Source organism: Peromyscus maniculatus, chromosome 23 (genome assembly GCF_049852395.1).
Source record: "Peromyscus maniculatus bairdii isolate BWxNUB_F1_BW_parent chromosome 23, HU_Pman_BW_mat_3.1, whole genome shotgun sequence".
NCBI lineage: Eukaryota > Metazoa > Chordata > Mammalia > Rodentia > Cricetidae > Peromyscus > Peromyscus maniculatus.
The window spans coordinates 28,642,908-28,667,534 of NC_134874.1; the positions used below are offsets into that span (position 1 = coordinate 28,642,908).

Below are 24,627 nucleotides of genomic sequence, written 5' to 3' on the forward strand. Positions count from 1 at the left end.
CCCTGGTGGAGCAGCGTGCGCTCACTGGCCCGGGCGGCCCTCTCTCTCCGCCCTTGGCCCCGCCTCCTTGCGGAGGGCAGCTACTGCGCAGACGCAATGACTCCCTCTTCCCAAAGGAGCAGCTCCCGGTCCTCCAGGTCACCGAGCCGGCTTCCTAGAGCAGCCCCTGCGGAGGCGCCAACCCGGAAGTTCGGACTTCCAGAGGAGCCCCGAGCGTGCTTCCGGTAACGCCCGCCTAACTCCTGCCCTGAGGCTGTCCTCAGGTGGCTGTCTTTTCACGAAGAGAAGAACCGGGCAGAGTGGCTGTCGCATGGAGGGGTTGCAGGGCCGCGTGGTACCCCAGAGTGCCTGCAGAGAGCAGCCCGGGCCGAGCCCTGGTGCGGTGCAGGATGGAGGACTCTGGTAGATCGCTACGGATAAAACCCAAGGAGGCTGTCCTGGGATCATCCTCGGGTGCAGGGTCCGTGGATGCCCAGAGATGAGACCGCGCGGGTAAGTGGGGTCGATCCTGAGGGCTGAGACGTTCAAACACTATCTTGAGTAGTATTTTATTATTATTATTATTTTTTTTTTTTGAGACAAGGTCTTGCCATGTAGCCCAGCCTCAAGAATCCCCCTGCCTCAGCCTCCCAAGTGCTAGCTAGGGTCATAGGCATGCACCACCACCACTCTTGGCTGTAGATGGTGTTTTAATAAGGACATGAGTGCTCCTAATGTGACCATGAAATGCAGGGGTGCCAGGCTGGGTTGGACTGTGTGGACGGGCTGGAAGCAGGAACGGCCTGGTTATATAATGTGTATTCGTTAGGTGTCCGGGCTCTTCCACTACGGTGTACCTTCCATGAGAACCAGGGTTCTGTTCTCCCACCTAGCACTGAGAAGAATGCCTGGCATGTAGTTAGTAGCTGCTTAAGAAATAGTGTCTGAGTGGGTTTGTTCTCGATAATACACCTTAAATTACCGCACAGCCAGAGCCACTGAGAAGTGGAGGCAAAGTAACCGGAGGTTGGAAGAGCATCCAGAAGCGGAGTCCTGGTCAGGAGGGTTTGCTGGGCACTCCTGAGCAAACCCCTGCCAACGGGCTCCGATGGGCTCCAGGGAGGGGCCCAGAGCCCAGAATCCCGACCTTTAGTCTCACCGATCTTCGTTGTCCCTGCCCTTTCTGCCCACGCCCACGCCAGGGTTGGAAAATGTTTTGGTTTTCTTTGAATATCCCCATCTACAGGTCCGAAGCCAATATGCTCGTGTTGTTTAAGGCCTCTGTAGCATCGTTTAATAAAACCTGCCCCTGTGGTTTCCCTCGGAGGTGATACAAGATGGATATCTTCGAGCCTGCCTTTTCCGCTGCTTCTCCTTTCGTTGAACGTTTTCCCAGAGCGTATTCCCTAGCCACATTATATTGTGTTACTGTATGTTAACTTTCTAGAAAGTTAATAATGAAGATGTGCATGCCTATAATCCCAACTTGGAAAGTGGAGGCAGTACAAACAGGACTTCAAAGCTAACCTGGGCTATTGGGACCCTGCCTCCCGTTTGTGCTTGTGTGTGTGTGTGTGTGTACATACATATACATGGGAGGCAGGTGAAATGTCTCTGTCCATAAAGGCACTTCCTGTCAAGCTGATGACCTGAGTTTAGATTCTCAGCGCCCACATAAAATCCAGATGTGAATGGGCACATCTGTGGGGAGAGCAGGAGAGATGGGTGGATCCAGGCAAACTAGCCAGTCTAGTGGGTCCCCCTGGGTTCAGTGAGGGAGACCCGGTCTAGTAAGGTAAGGTTAGAGGGCAAAAAGTGGAAGAGATTAGATGTCAGCTTCTGCATCCACATGCTCGAGAGCGCGCGCACACGCACACACACACACACACACACACACACACAGACACAGACACACTTGCCGGCCATGGTGGCATAATCCTTTCATCCCAGGGAGGCAAAGGCAGGTAGATCTCTGTGAATTCGAGACCAACCTGGGCTACGTAGCAAGTTCTAGGACAGCCAGGGCTACGTAGTGAGACCCTGTCTGGAAAAGGAAAAGAAAAAAAAAAAATAGAGACTGAGGCCTACGTTTAGTTGTAGAGGAGAAATTAAACTGTACATGAGGAGCTGTGCACTCTCTCTGTACATGAGGAGCTGTGCACTCTCCCTCCTGTCGTTCTGTCTCTCCTCATCTGAAGTGGTGGTGGGAACCTGGTGTGGAATTGAAGGCAGCTTCGGTTCAAAGCAAGTAGAAAAGGGTTGGGGGGGGGGGTTCCGTGTAGCTCAGTCCTTAGAGTGCTAACTTAGCAAGCGTGAAATCCCACGTTCACTGCCCAGCACCACATAGACCAAGTGTTGGTGCCGCACCTGTAATCCCGGTACTCGAGAGGTGGCGGCAGGAAGATCAGGCGTTCAGGGTTATCCTCGGCTACTTAGTCTGAGGCCAGCCTGAGCTAGAGACTGGGAAGGGAGGGGGAAAGGGAGGGGGAGATGGAGTAAGAGGACGAAGACCTCCTTTAAGGCTCCGTCCTCTGACTGAGGTTAAAACTCCCAGGTCTGGGGCTGGAGAGATGCCCAGTAGGTAAAGAACTCGCTGAACAGGCCTGATGCCTAGTTTGAGCCCCCTCCACCACGGAAAGGTAGAAGGAGGAGCCAGCTTCACACGCACGCGGCCCTTGTCATGTGCACTACACACACATGAGAACAGTAACTTTCGAGAACCTGTTCCCTTATGGCTCAAGGGACCTACCCCAAGGAGGATTTGAATGGGTGTTCACCAGTCTGCCAAGGCAAAGACTTGTTTGTCAGCCTGGTCTCCTCACAATTTCACCAACTCCCTGCTGGCCAGACTTCTTCAAGTCCTTGTTTTGGTTCAATGCCAGGGCCAAAGCCAAGGCAGCTGCAAATGCTAGGCAGGAGCTCTACCCCTGAGCCACACCCCAGCCCCTCACTGGGGGATTCTAGGCAGGAGCTCTACCACTGAACCACACCCCAGCCCCTCACTGGGGGATTCTAGGCAGGAGCTCTACCACTGAGCCACACCCCAGCCCCTCACTGGGGGATTCTAGGCAGGTGCTCTACCACTGAGCCACACCCCAGCCCCTCACTGGGGGATTCTAGGCAGGGGCTCTACCACTGAGCCACACCCCAGCCCCTCACTGGGGGACTCTAGGCAGGGGCTCTACCACTGAGCCACACCCCAGCCCCTCACTGGGGAATTCTAGGCAGGGGCTCTACCACTGAGCCACACCACAGCCCCTCACTGGGGGATTCTAGGCAGATGCTCTATGACCAAGTTATGGTCCTCCAGCTTTTTATTTGTTTTTGAGATAAGATCTTTCTATCTAGCCCTAGCTGGCCTGGAACTCACTGCATTCACCAGGCTGGCCTCAAGCTCATAGAGATCCTCCTGCCTCTGCCTCTCCAGTGTTGGAATTAAAGACATGCCCCCACCATACCTGACTTTAGTTGTTTTTGTTTGTTACTTTTGTAGTTATTTTATTTAGGGCAGGAGAAATGGCTCTATTGTTGGGGGATTTTTCTCTTTTTGGGGGGACCTGCCACCCCAAAACACACACGGAGGCTTATGAATGCCCGGCCTTGGCTTGGCTTGTTTCTAGCTAGCTTTCCTTAACTTATCCTGTCTACCTTTTGCGTCAGGGTTTTTCCCGTTCTCTTACTTCTGTATCTCACTCCTGCTCCGTGGCTTGCTGTGTGTGTAGCTGGGTGGCTGGCCCCTGGAGTCCTCCTTCTCCTTCTCTGGCTTCGAGCCCTTTCCCTCCCAGATTTCTCCCTCTATTTATTCTCTCTGCCTGCCAGCCCCGCCTATCCTCACCCCTGCATTGCTATTGGCCTTTCAGCTCTTTATTAGACCATCAGGTGTTTTAGACAGGCACAGTAACACAGCTTCACAGAGTTAAACAAATGCAACATAAACAAAAGTAACACACCTTACAATAACATTCTACTACATGGCTGGCTCCACAGTCAAGAACACTTGCTGCTCTTACAGAGGACCCAGGTTCAGTTCACATCACACACGTGGTAGCTCACAACCATCCATAACTCCAGTTTTGAGGGATCTGATCCCCTTTCTGACTTTTGAAGGCACTTGATACACACGGTACTTATATATACATACAAACAGTACATTCATACATATAAAATAAGTTAATTAAATTATTTTATTTTTAGTGTGTGTGTGTGTGTGTGTGTGTGTGTGTGTGTGTATGTGTGAGTGTGTGATGTGCACATGAGTGCAGGTGTCCTTGGAGACCAGAAGGGTTTGTCACATCCCCTGGAATCATTGTGGTTGCTGGGAACCAAATTTGGGTCTTCTGCAAGTGAATAAAGTCCTCTTAACTACTGAACCACCTACACACACACACACACACACACACACACACACACACACACACACACACACACACCTTTTATTCTTTATTTTGAGACGTGTTCTCACTAAAGTTCTCTTGGCCTTGAAGTCACTCTTTAAGCCCGGTGGGCCTTGAACCTGTGATCCTCTTACCTGCTCCTGCTATAGCTAGGACTTGGGGATCACACCCACCAGGCCCAGTCTGCCCTTGCCTTTGTCTGCCTGGACTGCCCCGTTTGTCTTGGTTGCTCATTCTTCGTTTCGTTGTCCCAGGGTTCTGCGCCCTCTTCGAGCATCACCGAGTTCCTACAGCAGCCTCCTTTCCCTTGGTTCCTGTCCTGTAACTTTTCATCATGCTTTCAACTCCCTCGGTTACTGTGTGGGTTTGGTTTTTGTTTGTGGTGGTTTTCTTTTCCTTTCCTGCCCCCCACATTTGTCCATTTTTTGTGGAGGACTCGCCATGTTATAGTCTGAGTGTGGAGGCGAGAGGACCACTTGGTGAAAGTTGGTTCTTTCCACCATATGGGTCCCAGGGAGCAAACTCAGGTCATCAGCCTTGGCAGAAAGCAGCTTTTCTGACTGAGCCATCTTTGGGTGCTAGTGGTCAAGCCCCGGGCTCACGCTTACTGGGCGATACCTGCACACTGAGCTACAGCCCCAGCCCCCATTTAAACAAGAAAAAGATTTCTCCTCTCAAAACATCTCACACCAACTTGGGTTCTGACTCCTCTAGATCCCAAGAGATTCTCCACCTTGTGGACCTATTTTGGGGTCTGTCTTAAAGTTCAGTGCTGACACTGGCCTCCTCTGCTGGCATCTGAACCCCCAAGTTAAAGAGCGCAGTTCTTCAGGATACTGCCTGCTTCAGACACCCTCCAAGCCCCAGGTTTCCACCTGCACTTCTGAGTGGCTCGTTTTCAGATTTCTCGCTTCTGGGTGGATAAAGAGCTTTAACAGCCGAGGGACCCAGGGAGGCACCTGCCATCTCTGGTTTCTTAGGAAAGGTACAGGTCGGGAGTGGCCAGTTGGAAGAGGTGCATGGGCTGTGGGTGGAGATAGAGGGTAACTCAGCATGGCCTTCATGATAATTCCACGTGATTAGCAGCCCAGGAGCTCTGGACTGCACTTGAGAGCCTTTTATAGAGGCTTCACTCCCCTAATGAAAGAGGTGTGGATGAGGCACAAAGTCCCAAGCTTTTCATCTGAACTGTGTTCTGTGAGCGGCCTCTGTCCTGAAACTACCCAGGACCCACCAAAATCCACCCCATGAGAATGAAAATTGTTCTCACCCCTGAGGAAGATCCGAGGAATTCAGGATTAAGATGTTCCCTTGACTCCCATCTGGGTTCTTGTCTGGGTGTGGTAGCACACACCTTTAATCCCAGCACCTGGGAGACAGAGGAAGTAGATTTCTAAGAGTTTATGGTTATTCTGGGCTATGTAGGCCATTCCAGACCAGCCAGAGCTACATAGTAAAAAACCTGCCTCAAAACACCAGAAACCAGGGATCTTACTAACCTTGTGTGTGTGTGTGTGTGTGTGTGTGTGTGTGTGTGTGTGTAAAACTTTGTCACGGGGCTGGAGAGATGGCTCAGTGGTTAAGAGCACCAACAACTGGTCTTCCAGAGGTCCTGAGTTCAATTCCCAGCACCCACATGGTGGCTCACAACCATCTGTAATGAGATCTGGCACCCTCTTCTGTGTATATAATAAATAAATAAATCTTAAAAAAAAAAAAAAAAAAAAAAAAAAAAAAAAAAGCCGGGCGGTGGTGGCGCACGCCTTTAATCCCAGCACTCGGGAGGCAGAGCCAGGTGGATCTCTGTGAGTTCGAGGCCAGCCTGGACTACCAAGTGAGTTCCAGGAAAAGGCGCAAAGCTACACAAAGAAACCCTGTCTCGAAAAACCAAAAAAAAAAAAAAAGAAAAAAAAAAAAAAAACTTTGTCACAATGTTTTGGGTTTTGTTTGTTTTTCATTTCAAAAAAGATGTATTTTTAATTATGTGTATATGTGTGGAGGTGCCCCAGAGGCCAGGGGAACTGGAACAGGAGGTTGTCAACCCGACCTGAGAATGGCAACTGAACTCAGATCTTCTGAAAGAGCAGGCTATTTTCTTTTTTCCTTTATTTATTTTGGTGTTTTGAGGCAGGACCTCTCTACATGGCCTTGACTGTCCTGGAACTCACTCTGTAGCCCAGGCTGGCCTCAGACTCACAGAGATCCGCCTGCCTCTGCTTCCTGAGTGCTGGGATTAAAGGCCTGAAATCATCACACCTGGCCAGACTGTTTTCTTTACTAAGCCATCTCTAGCTCATTTTTTTCATTTTTTTCAAGACAGGATCTGGGGGGCTGGCGAGGTGGCTCAGTAGTTAAGGGCACTGACTGTTCTTCCAGAGGACCCGTATTCAGTTCCCAGCACCCACGTGGCAGCTCACAACTGTCTGTAACTCCATTTCTAGGAGATCTGATCCTCACACCAATGCACAAATAAAATAAAATAAATGTTTTAAAAAATATTTTAAAAGCCGGGCGGTGGTGGCGCACGCCTTTAATCCCAGCACTCGGGAGGCAGAGCCAGGTGGATCTCTGTGAGTTCGAGGCCAGCCTGGGCTACCAAGTGAGTTCCAGGAAAGGCGCAAAGCTACACAGAGAAACCCTGTCTCGAAAAACCAAAAAAAAAAAAAAAAAAAATTTTAAAGACAGAGTCTTGACCTGAACCCACAGAAATAAAGGTGCTAAGGGGCAAGACTGGAGATGAGAAATAAAGAAGACAGATAGCTGGGCCCGGGAGGTCTTGCATAAGGTGATGACTTCTGCTAAGCAAGTGTATTAAGAAATGGAGCATCTTCTACGGTATTTGTAAGGGGAGAATGGGCCAAAGTAGCAGAGAGCTAAATCAGACAATGTGGGCAGAAAGAACACAGACTAGCTCAGACATGTACGTCTGCTTAAGGCCTGAGAGCCACAGCCCAAAGGGAAGATAGGATCCCCGTAAACCCAGTTTTCACTCCTTCGAGGCACAGGCCCCAGCCACAGACCTCGCCAATTGGACAATGACACAGAACTGAGGTCCCCTTTGTCCTTTATCCAGGCCTCTGGGAAAGCCTTGAATTGTCAGGCTCCCGACAGAGCCTCATGCGCCCAGACTTGATTTGAACTTGCTGTGTAACCAAGGATGACCTTAAACTTACTGATCCTCCTGCCTCCACCTCCCCAGTGCCAGCGTTATAGGCATGCACCACCATTCCCAACCCTGCTTTTATTTATTTTATGCCTCCCCCGCCCCAGTGTAAGATGCATGAGGACAGGAGTTTTATTTTTATCAGTGCCAATCCTTATACTTCAACAGTGAGCAGCACATAGGAAACAGTCAATCATGAATGGGTGAATCAGCCAATAAGCAAGGGGCAGGGTAACAGGGACTACATGTAGATGCAGAGGACCTGTGATCACCGGCGGTTTCAGAATCATAGGTCAGGGGACTGCGTGTGCTGACTAGACTGTCAACTTGACACACAAGCTAGAGTTACTAAAGGAGTGACCCTCAGTTGAGAAAATGCCTCCGTAAGCTCCAGCTGTAAGGCATTTTCTTTATTAGTGATTGATGGGGGAGGGCCCATTGTGACTGATTCCATTCTTGGGCTGGTGGTCTTGGGTTGTATAAGAAAGCAGGCTGGCTGAGCGGCAGCGGTGGCACACGCCTTTAATCCCAGCACTCATGAGGCAGAGGCAGGCGGATCTCTGTGAGTTCCAGGCCAGCCTGGTCTACAGAGTGAGTTCCAGGAAAGGCACAAAGCTGCACAGAGAAACCCTGTCTCAAAAACAAAACAAAAACAAAAACAAAAAGCAGACTGAGCAGGCCAGGGGAAGCAAACCAGTAAGCAGCACCCCTCCATGGCTTCTGTATCAGCTCTTGCCTCCCAGGTTCCCAACCTATTTGAGTTCTTGTCTTGACTGCCTTCGATGATGAACTGTGATATGTAAGTGTAAGCCGAATAAACCCTTTCCTCCCCACATTGTTTTGGTCATGGTGTTTCATCACAGGTTACAATAGTAACCCTGACTAAGGCAGTGAAAGAAACAGACCAAAGCCAGGTGACTGGCGCGTAGGGAGTGATATCCAAGGTTGACTTTGGGTCTCCCCGGGAGCATGGACACAGGAAAGGGAAGGAGGGAAGACTGCCACCCAAAACAGGGTTTTGGTAATAACTTTCTTCATATTTTACTCAGCAAAAAATGCATCAGGATGTGGAGTATGGTGCACACAACTTTGTAGCTTGAGTTTTCCTGCTTTGCCCACAGTCAGGACAAATCTTTGTCACCCGCCAGTCCCACAGCCGCTCAGACCCAACCAAGTAAACACAGAGACTTATATTGCTTACAAACTGTATGGCCGTGGCAGGCTTCTTGCTAACTGTTCTTTTATCTTAAATTAACCATTTCCATAAATCTATACCTTGCCACATGGCATGTGAAGATGCCGGTAAGCCACCAGCCACGTGGCAAGGTATAGATTTATGGAAATGGTTAATTTAAGATAAAAGAACAGTTAGCAAGAAGCCTGCCACGGCCATACAGTTTGTAAGCAATATAAGTCTCTGTGTTTACTTGGTTGGGTCTGAGCGGCTGTGGGACTGGCGGGTGACAAAGATTTGTCCTGACTGTGGGCAAAGCAGGAAAACTCAAGCTACACAACTTTGATCCCAGCACTGGAGGCAGAGGCAGAGGCAGGCAGATCTGAGTTCAAGGCCAACCAGGGCAACATAGTAAGACACTGTCTCAAAAAAAACATACCAACAAAAAAGCGTGTTGAGTCCTTGAGCCTTAAATTCTATTGTGTGCCTAAAGGTCAAGATGAAATGTGCAAAGAAGTCACCCTTATTGCTCCTAATACTAAAATGCCAGAAGTTAGCATTTGCCCCATGCTGCTCCTCAGACTAAACGCCTTGGGTCATTACCTATGACCCTATCTATAATCCTCAGGTACACCAAGAAGATGGTTTGGCTAATTATATTTTAAAGATCTGATCCTGCAAGGGTAACTTCTCTTTTTGGGTTTTCGAGACAGGGTTTCTCTGTGGAGCTTTGCGCCTTTCCTGGAACTCACTCTGTAGCCCAAGCTGGCCTCAAACTCACAGAGACCCTCCTGCCTCTGCCTCCCGAGTGCTGGGATTAAAGGCATGCGCCACCACCGCCCGGCTAATTCTCTCTCTTTTTTTAAGTTTTATTTTTAATTATGTGTATGCCTATGTGTCTGCGTGAGGACATATGCACGGGAGCGCAGCTGCCAGGGAGGTCAGAAGAGGGCCCTGGATCCCCCTGGAGCTGGAATCCCAGTTGGAAGCCACCCAGTGTGGGTACTGGGCACGGAACTTGGCTCCTCTGCAAGAGCAGTACGGGCCTTTAACCCCCGAACTGTCTCCCTTGCCCCGTCAGCCTTTCTTCATATTCTCATTAGAGTGTCCACTGTGATCATGCGGGAATGGTTACCAAATCCTCCTGCAGTGTGTAAGCCGAGGCCCGTAAGGGTTTTGTTGCAAACAATGACGATAAGAAGCTGCAGGGTTCTACACATCCAGCACGGTGAGGGTTGTCAGACTGGTCCCTAGGATAATGTGGTCCTCGGAGCGGGTAGGGTCTAGCTACGCACCAGGGGAGTCCACAAAACGACCGAGGACCCCAGCATAGGCGCCACCTCCGGCCCCAGACACAGGAGGAAGGGGCGGGGCCTCCACAAGCCGGTGCCGGAAGTGCCTCTCCGCCCCTGCCACTGGACCATGGAGACCGTGGCCCAGTAGAGACCTTAGTGCGGGACTTGCAGGGGCGGTGGACATGGAGGCTGTGCTGAACGAGCTGGTGTCTGTGGAGGATCTGAAGGTGAGGCCCGGGCCAGAGGAAGGAGGAGGGCAGAATCGGAAAGGACAGTTCCGGAGGAGAGCTGACCAAGGCCGAATACTGCCGGCTTAGGCTTGCTGGGGAAGCCGAACTACGGCTCCCAGCAGCCGCTGCGGTGTCCTGCTCTTGCGGGAACCTGCGCTTTATCCCTTGGCCTGATGGGAGTTGTAGTTTCCAGGGTTTCGGCTCCTCAAACCCGAGGCCTGGAGTCTTGCGGGGGCGCTTAAGTGTGATGCAGAGTTGGGAATTTGGGGTACTCGTGCGAGGGATGAGGTACAATAGTCACCGGCATAAGCTTTTGCTAGTGTTGAGTCCGGCATGGTTCGCTGCATGTTAACCCGCATCCTTGTAGCAGTATTTTCTTTCCTTTTCTAGAATTAAGGTAAGGCAGATCCAGGCTCAAAAGAGTAGGTGGGACGGCACCAGCAGCCTTAGGCGAAGTCCGCGAAGAAGGTCATTTATCTGCTGGGACAGTATGTTTACTGTTCAGCTACTTGGGGTCAGCTGGTCTGGGAGCAGTGCCCGCAGCTGCCACCAGGTGGCATCTCCTCTTGGTACCACTAGGGGCTGGGTGCAGGGGCCTCGCGAGGGGAGGGCACAGAGCCTGGGTGCCAAGGCCACGGTGGACGGGAAAGTGTGGTCTCACGGGCACTCAGACACCAAGTTCAGCTGGAGGACACCCTCTGTTCCTAACTGATTCTTCTTTTCTCTGACGACAGAATTTCGAAAGGAAATTTCAGTCTGAGCAGGCAGCTGGCTCTGTTTCCAAAAGCACGCAGTTTGAGTATGCCTGGTGCCTGGTGCGAAGCAAGTACAATGACGACATCCGAAAAGGCATCTTGCTCCTGGAGGGTAAGGCGCTGGGTCCCCTTGACCTCCCCCGCCCAGGACCCTTTTCAGCCCTCCTCACCTCATAGCTAACCCAGTAGCCACCAGTAAATTCACAGCAGCCAAGGACTAGGTTGGTTCTCTATATCCCCAATTTCAACATCCGAACATTGATTCAAGTGGGGAAAAATACATGTTCTCAGGCTGGGGAGATGACTCAGAGTGCTTCCTGTGCAGGTGTGAGGACCTGAGTTCAAATCCTTAGCACCCATGGAAAAGCTGAGTGTGGCCACAAGCACCTGTATATAGAGAATAGGAATGAAGTGCTGCTGGGGGGGGGGGAGGATTGCTTCTGCCATCTTTGCCCGGGTTCAGTGGGAGACCCTTTCTCCGGGGAGTGGGCAGAGAGTGCCTCTGGCCAGGCCTCTGTGCGTGCATCTGCACACAAGTTTCCATACGTACCACACCCACAGTGTCCACAAAACATTTCTTGTTCAGTTATTAATTGCTGTTAATATAGCATTTACATTGTATTGGGTAACAGTAATTTAGAAAGTTTTAGAGATGTGAAATATCTGAGGGGCTAGTGGTATTGGGGACATGTGATCCCGCCACTCGGAAGGTGGAGGCATGGGGACATAGTTCAGTAGTAGAGCATCGACTGCAGAGATGAAGGCAGGAAGTTCAAGACCAGAGTCAGCTACATACTGATCAAATTCGAGGTCAGCCTGGGCTACCTGAGTACCCTGTCTCAAAAAAGCGTCCTTGGGGAATACAACTAGTTATCTATGCAAATACTATTTAATTTTATATAAGGGCCTTTACATCTGTAGATTGGAATCTGAGGGGCATCTTTGAGAATCTCAGAGGTCATCAAGGGACAGTATTGTACTGACAGAACATGCCTGTGTCGTTTAGTTGTTTTTGAGTTTGACTCGGGGTCTCTGTATAGCTCAGGGAGCTCCGACTTCCGACTTCTGCTTCAGCCGTCTTAGTGCTAGGAGTTGAGATGTGCCGGGAGCTCCAGGGTCCCTGTAAAAGCAAACACTGTCCCTGGACTCTGATCAGTGCCGATTTTTCAGGTTTCTGGTGTAGTAGGACAAACAGTAGACGTGGTCTCGGGGCATGTGAGTCTCACTGGGGGCTCAGTACAGACACTGCGAAGGTCCCAACGCTGGACACCTTCTTAGCGGCACAGTGTAGCTGCATACACCAGTAACGCCAGCACTCAGGCTCAGGCACCGATTGGGAGTTTGAAACCAGCTTGGGCTACATAGTGAGTCCCTGTCTTTTTTTTTTAGACCGGGTTTCTCTGTGTAGTTTTGGTGCCTGTCCTGGATCTCCCTCTGTAGACCAGGCTGGCCTCGAACTCACAGAGATCCGATGGCTCTGCCTCCCAAGTGCTGGGATTAAAGGCATGCATGTGCTGCTGCTGCTGCCGCTGCCCAGCTATTTTTTAATTTTTTTTTTTATTTTATGTGCATTGATGTGAGGGTGTCAGATCCCCTGGAAATGGAATTGTGGACAGTTGTGAGCTCCCATGTGGGTGCTGGGAATTGAAGCCTGATCCTCTGGAAGAACAGCTGGTGCTCTTAACCACTGAGCCATCTCAGCTATGAGTCCCCATCTTAACTCCTATCACACATAGACACATACAGAGAAAATGAAAAAAATTTCAGGTGAGGGTCACTCAGGAAAGTTGAGTTAAAAGAGAAGGGGGCGTGTTGTGGTGGTGCAGGTCTTTAATCCCAGCACTCGGGAGGCAGAGGCAGGTAGATCTCTGAGTTTGAGGCTAGGCTGGTCTATAGAGGGAGTTCCAGGACATCCAGGGATCCACAGAGAAAGCCTGTCTCAGGGAAAGGGGAAAAAAGCCCAGTCAGCAGGGTACCTGTCTACTATGTATGAAACGCTGGTTCCGTTCGACTCCTACACGGCATAAACCAGGCGTGGTCTGTACCACTCAGGAGGTGGTAGCAGGAGGATTAGAAAGAAGTTCTGGTCATCCTTGGCTAGATGACACAAAGGAGAGGCTGCGAATGTGAGGCAGGGGGTGACCTTGCAGTGACACCCATAGCTAGCCCATAGGGATGTACCCATCGATGTGGACTGGAATCCCTGCATCCGCCGCGGGTATCTGGCGGGCTCACGCTGCTCAGGACTGGAACTAGAAAGCTAAGAGTGGTAGAAAATGGTAATGGAGGTCTAGGACAGTGGCTTCCCCTGATCGTAGAGTGAATCAGCATGGCAGGACCTGTGGGACACAGTGTTAAAAGAGAATCCAGGGGCTGGAGAGATGGCTCAGCAGTTAAGAGCACTAGATGCTCTTCCAGAGGATTTGAGATCAGTTCCCAGCACCCACATGGCAGCTCACAACTGCCTATAACTCGGGGTCCAGAGGATCCCAGCACCCTCACACAGACATAACATGCAGGCAACACACCAATGCACATAAAATAAATATAAATTTAAAAAGAGAGCATCCATCTTTCTCCTCCCCCTCCCCCATGCAGAGCTGTTGCCCAAAGGGAGCAAAGAGGAACAGCGGGATTATGTCTTCTACCTGGCAGTGGGCAACTACCGTCTCAAGGTGAGGTGCAGAGCCCTTCTGCCCTGCGCATTCCCCCAGAGCGAGCCCTGGCCCGCAGGAACCGCAGAGGGCAGGGGGCTGGGGCGGTGTAAGTGCATGGTGTAGAGTAATTCCGGGACAGACTCTAAGGGAAGATGAGGGAGTATCAGGGTGTGGGGACCGTGGTGACGTCAGGATTGGGGTGCAGCCCCGTGCCTGTAGCTGTTATCTCCACTAGCTTATCACCCCCCACAGCTGGGCTGTTTGTGGACTCTACTCTGTGGGGTGGGGCTGTAGCAGGAATGGAGAAGGAGGAGGAGGAGGAGGAGGAGGAGGAGGAGGAAGGATGAGCCTGAGCCGGGGCCAGAGAAGGACACCCCTGGGTGGGAGCTGGCAAGGGGAGCGCCCTGAAGGGTGTACGGTGTGAGGTGTCCCCTCTGACTACAGGAATACGAGAAGGCTTTAAAGTATGTGCGAGGGCTGCTGCAGACTGAGCCCCAGAACAACCAGGCCAAGGAGCTGGAGCGCCTCATTGACAAGGCCATGAAGAAAGGTGACAGGCCTCTCGTCCCTCATGCCCGGGGCCCTTGGGAACACCCCCGCATAGTCCTTGACCACACCTACCTCCCGAGGGTCTCTGTAGCCTTGGAGTCCCAGCCCCCAGACTCTGGGTACAGGTGCCTCTCTTCTGTGGAGGGGAGTGTGGTCAGGGGCCCTGGGGCAGGACTGATCTGCTCACGGCCCCCTCTTTCCTTTCCAGATGGACTAGTAGGCATGGCCATTGTTGGGGGCATGGCCCTGGGTGTGGCAGGACTGGCTGGACTCATTGGACTAGCTGTCTCCAAGTCCAAATCCTGAAGACAGCCTCACCCGCTCTCTGCCCTGGCGCACCTGGGAGCCTGGGGACACTGGAAGAGGGTCCTGTCCATCCGTCCTCACCATGGCCTTGCCTTGTCTTCCCCAACCCTCGTCATCCACTCCACAGTCTCCTCCTGACCTTCAGCCTCCCATCCCGACACCTGTTGTTAGCCCTAAGTCATGCTTTGCGATGAGTGTAAATAAAATTGGGCTGTGGCTTGGGAACCTCTGTGTCTGAGTGGCTGCTGAGGGAGGGGCAGGTTCGCTGGGTGCACTGTGGCCCCCACTGCCCCCCTCCAGGCTCCTTTGCCGGCATCCCAGCCCACACCCTTCCTTCCTCCCCTATCCTGAATCCTCGAGGCAGGAACAGGGCTAGGAGGACCTGGCTTTTCCATTGCCCCAGAACCCTGGAAGAGAACAGCAAACAGAGGGAGCAGCGGCCTGGGATTTACGACTGTGGTCTCCTCTGACCCACTAAGCTGCCTGGGAGTTTCCACTGCAGGGGGCCCCCACTGGGCTTCCTCCGAAAACCTCCGCCCTTCCCTCCCTTTGTCCTCCTGCCCCCTCCCCTTCCTCTACCCAGTCCCTCTCCTTAGGGGGGACACGGATGGATGACGTAGAGAGAGGAAGCCCTGTGAAGATGGCAGGGGCCGTGGGGGCTGCCGGGCACACGATTCCCCAATCCCAGCCTGTGGGACGGGAGGCAGAGATCTCACAGATCTCACCCCACGCCCCCTGTGCCAGGCTGTGCGTGGGCCTGTTTGGCTTCTCTGCATACTTCTCATTCCACAGCCCCTGCCAGGCTTGCTAGGGGGTGGGAGGAGGTACCTGAGGGGAGCCCAGAGGAGCCTGATGCCAGAAAAGGTAGGGATGGGGAGCGACAGAGGGCACAGCTCTGTCTCACATATTCTGGGAAAGGAACCCTGGTGCCAACTTGCCAAGCAAGAAGTGGCTGAGAAAGAAATTATACTCAGCCAGGGTTGGGTGGGGGACCCAGAGGCTTCCCTTTATCAGAATTAATTAATAGAGCTGGTGATAGTTCCCAGTTAAGTGGATAGGTAGAGAGATTAACCAGAATCATGCCCTAGACCTGTGATCCATCCCTCAACCCTGGGCCCCTGGCCCCTTGGCAGCCAGATCAAACTCAATACCGTAGAGTCAAAGGTCAGCTCCGGGAGGGACAATTCAAGTTCAGGAAGTTTGGAGGAAAGTAGCATTTAGTGGCCTCACCTCAGCCCCGCGGCATTCAGATCCAGGGCAATTACCAACCGCTGGGGCAATAGGAGTGTGCCGGGAGCTGTGATCTGTGGTCCCAACTTCCATTACAACCTAAGAAGCCAATAATGTTGTGTCAACAAGGCTGAGAGCCAAAACCCAAGCCCAGGGCCCTTTGATAATGTTGGAGTCTAAGTGGGAACCCGGTTGGAGGGATTCCAGAGCTCCCGTCACCCCGTAATCAACCTTCATGGTCCTCGGAGACTGAAGTGTCCCAACCCCAGGGTCTTCAGTGTCTTAGGCTGCTCTCAGGTCTCTAAATCCATCATGGAAGCCTCTGGTGGGCCTGTTGGAAGTTTTCTTCCCTTGACACTCTGGTCTCTCAGTTACCTAAAACTCTTTGTCCCTCTGATTTTATTCCCCGACCCTGGTGACAGCTGAGTCAGAGACAGGCCACTTCCCCTGGATTCCTGATGGATCCCTGGGGGCTGCTCCTTGGCTGTATCCCTGAGTCTCCTAGTCAGTCCAGCCTCCCCCCTCCTAGGGCGGGGAGTCCCGGGCTAGGCCGGGGGAGGGGGTGGACTTTTGGCCCGTTTATTCCCTCCATCACAGTCAACAGCTGCCGAGCGAGCGGAGCAGGCTTGGCTCATTCCTCTGACCTGCCAGGAAGCAGAGAGTCCCAGAGACTGGACCGAGACAGTCAGACCTGGGCTCCAGGAGAAGGCAGACGGGGATCGCAGCTGGACAGGCTGTCCTTCAGCCTTCTCCCTCCTCAGTCTTCCTTAGCATCGCTTTGGGGCCAAAAGCCCCCAGAATTCCCCTGGAGGTACCACCTCTATCCCGATCCCTGGGGCTCGAGCCCCTTGGGGCACCTGCACCCCAGCATGTCTATAGCTGTGGAGACCTTCGGCTTCTTCATGTCAGCCCTGGGACTGCTGATGCTCGGCGTGACGCTCCCAAACAGCTACTGGAGAGTGTCCACCGTGCACGGGAACGTCATCACCACCAACACCATCTTTGAGAACCTGTGGTACAGCTGTGCCACAGACTCCATGGGAGTCTCCAACTGCTGGGAGTTCCCTTCCATGCTGGCGCTCTCTGGTATGGGGTGAAGGGGCCTCTAGGGGACAGAGGGAGGTTGGGTGGCCGGCTGGAGATATCCAAGCCGAGAGGGTGGATGTGGTTGCCTTTGGCCTGGCCCTGGGCACCATCGTGATACAAGTTCAGATGAAGCTCTCAGTTCTGGGCCGCTGCAGCAAAGAGTTCTGCATGACCCCGAATGGGATGGGACGCATGGTTCTCTGCCCTAATATGCGATCCTCTACCAGCTAAGTCAAGCTTCCAGACGCAAGCCAGGCCTCGGGTAGCTCCAGGCCTCAGATGAATGAGGGAATACATTTGGTCTTGGCCGTCTGCAAGCTAAGAGTAATCGTGGTGCCCGCGCGCAGGTGGTCATGAGGCCCCGACACGTGCAGGCGTGAACGAACGGGATGTTGACTGTCTACTTTAGTGCTTTATTCTGGGGAGGGTTTGCTCAGTTGGCAGGGGTGAGAACGAGACACCATCTTGGTTGACTGACTGCCAGCCTCAGCAGCTCTCTAGACAGCCACAGATTGTGGTCTACCTGTCCTGCTGAACTCGGGGGCCCCTGGACACAGCTGGCTTGTTTTGGAGGAGAGTCTCCTGGGAAGTCTGAGTGGATGCTGGAGAGGTGGTTTTGTGGACGTGCCTGTGGATGTGGGGCTCAGAGTGTGGGTTTTGTTGTTGTTTTGTTTGAAGGTCCTAACATGGCTCCAGCCTGCAGCTCTAACTTGGGCCCTGGCCCTTCTTTGCGGCCGGCATTGCCTGTCTCTTGCTCTCCTGCACAGCCCTCCCTGGCTCCGCCTGCCATCATTTCCCCCAAGGAGTCCATCTGGACTTCCTAGTCTCCCCCATGCTACAAAGACTAAAGTCGGTGACCATGAACCAACCCTCCCTGGTTGTTCTGCCACTAAGTTCTGGTCTCGCTTTTCTGGGAGTCCAGCTGCAGGTGATGAGTGGGTGGGAGACAACGAGACCAGCCCAGGGTGGGAAAGTGAATGCTGTGCAATGGCCCCATGAATCTGGAAGATGCCCTGAGCGGTGGTGGTGTCTGGGTGATCTCCGGCACCCCTCTCTCCCCAGATCTCCTGAGGTAGCTGTGGGCAAGGGTTTCATCCTCCGGGACCTCTGATTGTGTTCCACCCCAAACCTTTGGAAAAGCTGGTCTGTTCTGGACCACAGACTCAGAGCAATAAGAAGGGACCAGAGATGTGGGCAACGCAGCGCCCAGCCAGCCTGCTGCATCTCTGGTGTGCAGAGGCCATTTTGCTGTGAGCCTGGCCACCTAAGAGGGGCCTTACATGGTGTCACCACTCTGCCTGCAAGAGAACGCGAGTGTGGAGGAAAGTCACATGGGAGTTTGCTGGGGGTGATGGAGGGTAGAGGGCCTTGAGGTGCCCAGGCCTCCAGGGCTCCTGTCACCTCCCTTCTGGGTTTTTTGGTTTGGCTTGGTGTGTGTGTGTGTGTGTGTGTGTGTGTGTGTGTGTGTGTGTGTGTGTGTGTGGTGTTTTGAGGCATAGTGTTGCGCTATGTAGTCGGGTTCCTGATCTCACTATGTGGTCCTAGGCTGGTCCTAAACTCAGAAACATCCTCCTGCATCAGCATCCTGGGATTACAGGTGTGCACCATAATATCCAGTTCTCCTTTTATGTGGACATCTCCCCCCTCCCCCTTCCCCCCACCCCCTTCCCCCCTCCCCCTTCCCCCCTCCCCCGTGTACATCTATGCTTTTCAGAAATATTTACATCGTTAACCTCATTTTTGTCAAAGCTGGACCACTCTGCAGAGTTAAGCAACCTGCCTAGAGGCAGAGGAAGTGGACAGGAAGCTATGATTTGAATTCACTGTCTGGGCTGAGGACCAGTTTATTCCTCTGTGGTCTGCTGAGTCCCAAGGGGGATCCTATCTTTCTTTGCAGCCAGTACTAGAGATTAAACAAAGGCCATATGCATGCTAGACAAGCACTAAACTACACTCTGCCCCTCACTGGGGGATTCTAGGCAGGTGCTCTACCACTGAGCCACACCCCAGCCCCTCACTGGGGGATTCTAGGCAGGGGCTCTACCACTGAGCCACACCCCAGCCCCTCACTGGGGGATTCTAGGCAGGTGCTCTACCACTGAGCCATACTCCAGCCCCTCACTGGGGGATTCTAGGCAGGTGCTCTACCGCTGTGCCACACCCCAGCCCCTCACTGGGGGATTCTAGGCAGGTGCTCTACCACTGAGCCAACCCCAGCCCCTCACTGGGGGATTCTAGGCAGGTGCTCTACCGCTGAGCCACACCCCAGCCCTCTTTTTATTTTTCATTTTGAGACGGTCTTGCTGAGATGCCCAGGCTTGCAGCCCTCTTGTCTCAAGCTCTTGAGTGCTGCGGTGATTCCCGACATAGTTACCCAGCCAGGCCTGACTATCGTTAATGACCTCACACCTGTGCCACCTCTCCACGGTTCCACCAATGGATCCACATACCTGTTGGCCCTTCAGTCGCCTTTCCTTTGTCCATCAGCATTGTCTGAACATTAAGAATTGGTGGGGAGCCAGGCGGTGGTGGTGCACACCTTTAATCCCAGCACTCGGGAGACAGAGGCAGGCGAATCTCTGTGAGATCGAGGCCAGCCTGGTCTACAGAGTGAGTTCCAGGACAGCCAGGACTGTTTCACAGAGAAATCCTGTCTTGAAAAATAAAAAAATAAAATAAAATAAAAAGGATTGGTGGGGAATTTTCTAGAAGGTGTGGCCGAGAGTCCTATGTCCTCCCAGAGAACTTTGTCCCTCCTCCATATCTCTTAACTCCAAGCTACTTCATCTCTTCCTGGCAGAGACCCAAGCCCTCTGCTTTCAACATGGTGCCACGCGCCCCACCCGGGAGAGGGGTACAAGGTCCCTGAGAGCGCTTGGCAACCATCAAAAACAGGAGGGGCCAGCAGCTTCCCTCATCCCTGAGAAAAGGGAAACTGAGTCACCAAAAGATTATGGGCTGAGCTGACTGGGATGGGTTCCTAGGCCCAGGTTTCCCGTCTCCCCACCCCCCAACAACCCCGGCCCTCGACCCTCTGCCCTGAGTCACTGCTGCCCCCTGCTGGTTACTCCAGGAGAAACCCCGCTCCAACCATGTCCGTGGTGTTGGGTAGGGTGGCACATGCCTGTAATCCCAGCAAGCCAGAGGCTGAGGCAGGAGGATCAAAAGTTACCTCAAGATCATCCTTGGCAACATAGCAAGTCTGACGCCATCTGGTTTATGCGAGACCTTGTCTCAAAAAATAAAATAAAATAAAAACAAAAACAGGCAGGGGATGTAGCTCAGTTAGTAGAGTGTTGGTCTAGAGTGCCGGAGGCTCTGGTGAGATCAGGTAGCTCTGCTTGCTAGAGTCCATCAGAGGCAGGCTGTGGACTGTTGACATTCTCTTAGAAAAGGAGAGGATGGCAAGAGTCATTGAACCCTCACCCCAACCTCCCAGCCACCCCTCCCAACCGTTTGTTTACAATTCTGCCTTGACTGCGTGTGGCCTGGGATCCCAGGGAGAGGCTAGACTACACAGGCTGAGCGGAGACTAGGAAACGGGCCTTCATTTATGTGCCCATGGGAGCCATGGTCCGTGCTGGGTGCAGACTTCCTGTTGTGGCTCCTTTGGGGTCAGCCATGCCTCTGCCAGTGAATGCTCACCCATGCTCTCTGTGAGGCAGCCGGCACACTCACTGGTTCCCCCATGGCGATATTTGGTGGAATCCCACCTTGGTTTGTTCTTGGGACCTCAAGAAGAAGGGGTAGATGTTGATGACATTCCCCTAGGGAAAGAATTTTGCCCACACCTGGGCTGCATCCTCAGCACCACATAAACCAGGCCTGGTGGCGTGTACCTGTCATGCCAACACTGGGAGCCGAAAGATCAGGTGCTTAAGGTCGCCCTCAGCTGCTTAACAAGTATGAGGCCAACCTGGCCACATGAGGCCTGCTCTTTTCTTTAGGTTTCAACAGTGGCACCCCAGCAGGGAAAGAGGGGGTGCAGGGCGAGGGAGCCAAGACTGAACAAAAGGGATAAGGAGGGAGGTTGACGTGGACCCTGAAGGGGGAGTTGCTAGGAGTTTTAGGTGCAGGAGACCAGGAGGAAAGCATGCCTTCTGAGGATGGAGGTGCGTGGAAGGAAAGGACTGACTGCTTCACCCCTGCACGCTCCCCAGGGTACGTCCAGGGCTGCCGCGCCCTCATGATCACCGCCATCCTCCTGGGCTTCCTGGGCCTCTTCCTAGGCATGGTGGGGCTGCGCTGCACCAACGTGGGGAACATCGATCTCTCCAGAAAGGCCAAGATACTGGCCATTGCAGGGGCCCTCCACATACTCGCTGGTAATGGGGGAGAAAGGGGATGCGTGGGTGGGGGAGGCCCTCACCACAGCCCCTGCCTTCTCTGTCCTCATCTGCTCTCAGGGCTTGCCTCACCTTCCCCTTGGGTTGGCCCCTGCCCTCTCTCACTCATCTCTCCCCTCTCCCCACCCTGTCTGTACTCTGCAAATCTCTAGACCACAACCCAGTGTCCAAGAGTAGGGCTTGCCCTTCTTTTTTTTTTTTTTTTGGTTTTTCGAGACAGGGTTTCTCTGTGTAGTTTTGCACCTTTGCTGGAACTCACTTTGTAGCCCAGGCTGGCCTCGAACTCACAGAGATCCACCTGCCTCTGCCTCCCCGAGTGCTGGGATTAAAGGCGTGCACCACCACCGCCCGGCGGGCTTGCCCTTCTTGACGCTGAGCCAAATCCCAGCCAGGCCTGAGAGGCCATTTCCTTCCGAAACTTACAACTGGGAGGGAGCAGAGTCAGGGCACACACACACACACACACACACACACACACACACACACACACAGAATAACAATGCTACAGATGGCCTATTACTGTCCAGCTTATTACATTTCTGCACACATTCCTTCACAATAAACCATGCAGGGCTGGTGAGTGCTGACCCAAGACTGATCCAGGGGTAGATGGGAAGAACCAACTTCTGAAAGTTATCCTTGGACTACCACATGAGCATCTGCACTCACACACATACACCACGCACAAATAACAAACTAAGAACAACAGTCATTTTTAAAAATCCTGACAGGGCAGGTATTTCCCGTTTTCTAGATCTGAAGGTTTGGAAAGGTCCCTTAGCCAGTGTGGCAGTGAGGAGTGATAACCCACAGGGATGTCAGTGGGTGGGAAAGACTGTCTGGACAGCTGGGCTTTCAAGATGGGTATGGTTACCATCTAGGGGTCATGATCAGATTCATTTTCTCTGCCAGTTAAAGAATTAAGAGGCAGAGAAAACCCTCAAGCTGGACAGGTCGCAGGTGAGAAACCTTGAACACAGCAGATGATTCAGCAGTTGAAGGAAGGCGTTTATTGGGGATGAGGAAGCACACAAAGGCACCAGACACACAGAGAAAGACTCTCCACAAATCAGAGGGAGAACTGAGAAGCCGAAAGTCCAGTGCCTTCTCGAAGGCGGGACCTTTAAGTCTGAAGAGCCTTTCTCCGTCAGGGTTGGTCGGTTGGAAGACAGACAGGATGGCTGATTGGCCCTCAGCTGTTGCGTAACATGTCCTGATCCAGCATCGAACTGTCAGTTCATCCATGACCGACCGCTGCAGGAGAAAACAGGAGTCCACAGGGCCTTTGTTTTAAGCTGCTAGGCTTCTGTCTCAAATCCAGGAGGGAGGGAGAAGCCAGCCATCTTAAATGTCCACCATCTTTATTACCTAGGCATGGCCACCCTCCTTGTCTCCCAGGGAATCTTCTTTCAATCCTAGTCCCTCAGTATATTTGAGGTCTAGCGTGCACAGAACCCTAAGTTCCATCCCCAGCATTGAGTAAACTCTGTGTGGGGGTAACAGGATCACGGTCATGCCAGGCTACGTGGTGAGTTCAAGGCCAGCCTAGGCTTCCTAAGAGCTTGTCTTAAAAAATGTAAGCTACCTTGGGCTTCAAGTGGCCTGAAGGCTGCACTTTGAACAGGTCTGGGTCACAGGCTGGAACAGAGGAAAGGAACTGTTCCTCTTGAACATCCTGTCCCATCCCTCAAACTCCTCATAGCTCACTTGCTTTGAGAGGCTGTGGCTACAAGAAGGGCCTTTACGACGATCCTCCCTCCTTTCCTCCAGGGGCCTGCGGAATGGTGGCTATCTCCTGGTACGCCATCAACATCACTACTGACTTCTTCAACCCCTTGTATGTTGGAACCAAGTAAGTGAGGGACCCTGCCCCTGGGGACAGGGGGTGGGTAGGTCTCGGCCCAGCCCCTCTGGGCTGGCCCTTACCTCTTCCACTCCGCCAGGTATGAGCTGGGTCCCGCCCTCTACTTGGGCTGGAGTGCCTCCCTGCTCTCCATTCTGGGTGGCATCTGTCTCTTTTCCACCTGCTGCTGTGCCGCCAAGGAAGACCCAGTCACCAGGTGAGGGGACAAACGGGTGGAGGCCTGGATTGAGGACTCCAATGTGCTGTGACCACCTGTGACCCTGCCTTCCTCCTAATTCCACAGGACTGGCCTTCCCTACAAGGCTTCTACAGTTGTGGTACCCAAAGCCACCTCGGATGAAACCGACATCAGCTTTGGTAAATATGGCAAAAACGCCTACGTGTAGGAGCTCTGGCCTGGTGGACACCAGTTCTTGTCCCACTGTCCCCAGCGGAAGTGTCCCCAGGACCGTCAGACCACTCTCCAGTTAATAACCTCAGGACAGACCATTTTCAGACTCCACCCTGTGCCTGGAAGCCACGGCCTGCTCTGGGCACACCTTATCTGGCACTCCAGCCTCTCCCAGGAACAGAAGCTGTGGAGGCTGCTTGCGTGGCCTCTTACAGCTGGACCCAAGGGGACAGAGGTGTCTGCAGCTTGTGACACCATATGAACACATGTATAAATAAATGTATATTGTGATTGTTCGGGGCTTCAGGGGTCAGGAAGGTGCAGCAAGTACCAAACCATGCCGGTCAAGACTGTCCACTTGAGCAGTCTCAGCCAGTGACACAGTGTGCCAAGGGGCTGGGGAGACGGCTCGGTGAGTTACAGTGTCTGCCGCACAAGTATGAGGGCCTGAGTTCAAATCCCCAGAATCCATGTAAAAAGCCAGGTGTGGTCACACTCGTGTAACCCGAGCGCGGTTGGGGAGGCTGAGGCTTACTGGCTTCCAGCCCAGCTCAAGGTCCATGTGAGACCCTGTCTCTAAGGAATAAAGTGGAGATTGAGAGAGCAGGGTGCTAGAAGCCCTCCTCCGACCTTCCAGGCACACAGACTCGAGCACAAACAACACACACACACACACACACACACACACACACACACACACACACATGCACACACGCACATTCTTAAAAAAAGGTGTGGCAAGTGATCTGAAAAGGAGAATAGCTAATTGCCGCTCAGAGTCACCCACCTCAGGGAATTATTGTTAGCTGGGACGCCCCTAGACAGCTGATAGTCTCTCTCTTTTGACTCTTAACCTGTTTTTTTACAGCTGCACAGAGGAGCAGTTGGTCTAGAACAGGAGTTTGTGTGTGTGTGTGTGTGTGTGTGTGTGTGTGTGTTTGAACTAGATCTGGGGTTTAATAAAGATATTTTAAAAGATGCATTGTTTACATGCATGTGTGTGTGTGCCTTCGTGTGTTTCTATATGCCATGCGCCTGCCTGCAGGTGTCTGAAGCCCAAAAGAGGGCACCGGATCCCTTGGAGCTGGAATTACAGGTGGTTATGAGGTGACCTATGTGGGTGTTGGGAACAGAACCCTGATCCTCTGTCAGAGCTACAAGGGCTCTTATCTGTTGAGCCATCTCTTCAGTCCCTTAATAAAGATATT

General features: G+C 52.7%; 2 protein-coding genes and 1 long non-coding RNA gene across 5 annotated transcripts; 2 read left to right on the top strand and 1 right to left on the bottom strand.

Annotated features, from left to right (window-relative positions):
- The first annotated feature begins 245 nt into the window (after positions 1–245).
- Fis1 (fission, mitochondrial 1) lies at positions 246–14,727 on the top strand. 2 transcript variants are annotated; one of them, XM_016001802.3, is made up of 5 exons: positions 246–492; positions 10,970–11,102; positions 13,589–13,665; positions 14,092–14,197; positions 14,405–14,727. In XM_016001802.3, exons 1-5 carry the CDS (start codon positions 469–471, stop codon positions 14,500–14,502), a joined length of 438 nt encoding a protein of 145 aa, XP_015857288.1. In that variant the 5' UTR covers positions 246–468; the 3' UTR covers positions 14,503–14,727. The 2 variants fall into 2 exon arrangements, with proteins under 2 accessions (XP_015857288.1, XP_006971320.1); XM_006971258.4 differs by lacking the exon at positions 246–492 and adding an exon at positions 10,077–10,232.
- LOC121825479 (uncharacterized) lies at positions 11,595–19,468 on the bottom strand. The gene is made up of 3 exons (XR_006067793.2): positions 19,269–19,468; positions 15,733–15,831; positions 11,595–12,110 (listed from the first exon to the last, which is right to left on the bottom strand). It is a non-coding gene; the product is annotated as an uncharacterized LOC121825479 (long non-coding RNA).
- On the top strand, positions 14,856–24,397 carry Cldn15 (claudin 15). Of its 2 annotated transcripts, XM_076560996.1 has the most exons (6): positions 15,183–15,366; positions 16,330–16,818; positions 20,979–21,143; positions 22,935–23,016; positions 23,108–23,224; positions 23,312–24,397. In XM_076560996.1, exons 2-6 carry the CDS (start codon positions 16,602–16,604, stop codon positions 23,412–23,414), a joined length of 684 nt encoding a protein of 227 aa, XP_076417111.1. In that variant the 5' UTR covers positions 15,183–15,366; positions 16,330–16,601; the 3' UTR covers positions 23,415–24,397. The 2 variants fall into 2 exon arrangements, with proteins under 2 accessions (XP_006971319.2, XP_076417111.1); XM_006971257.4 differs by having other exon boundaries at positions 14,856–16,818.
- The last annotated feature ends 230 nt before the right edge of the window (positions 24,398–24,627 follow it).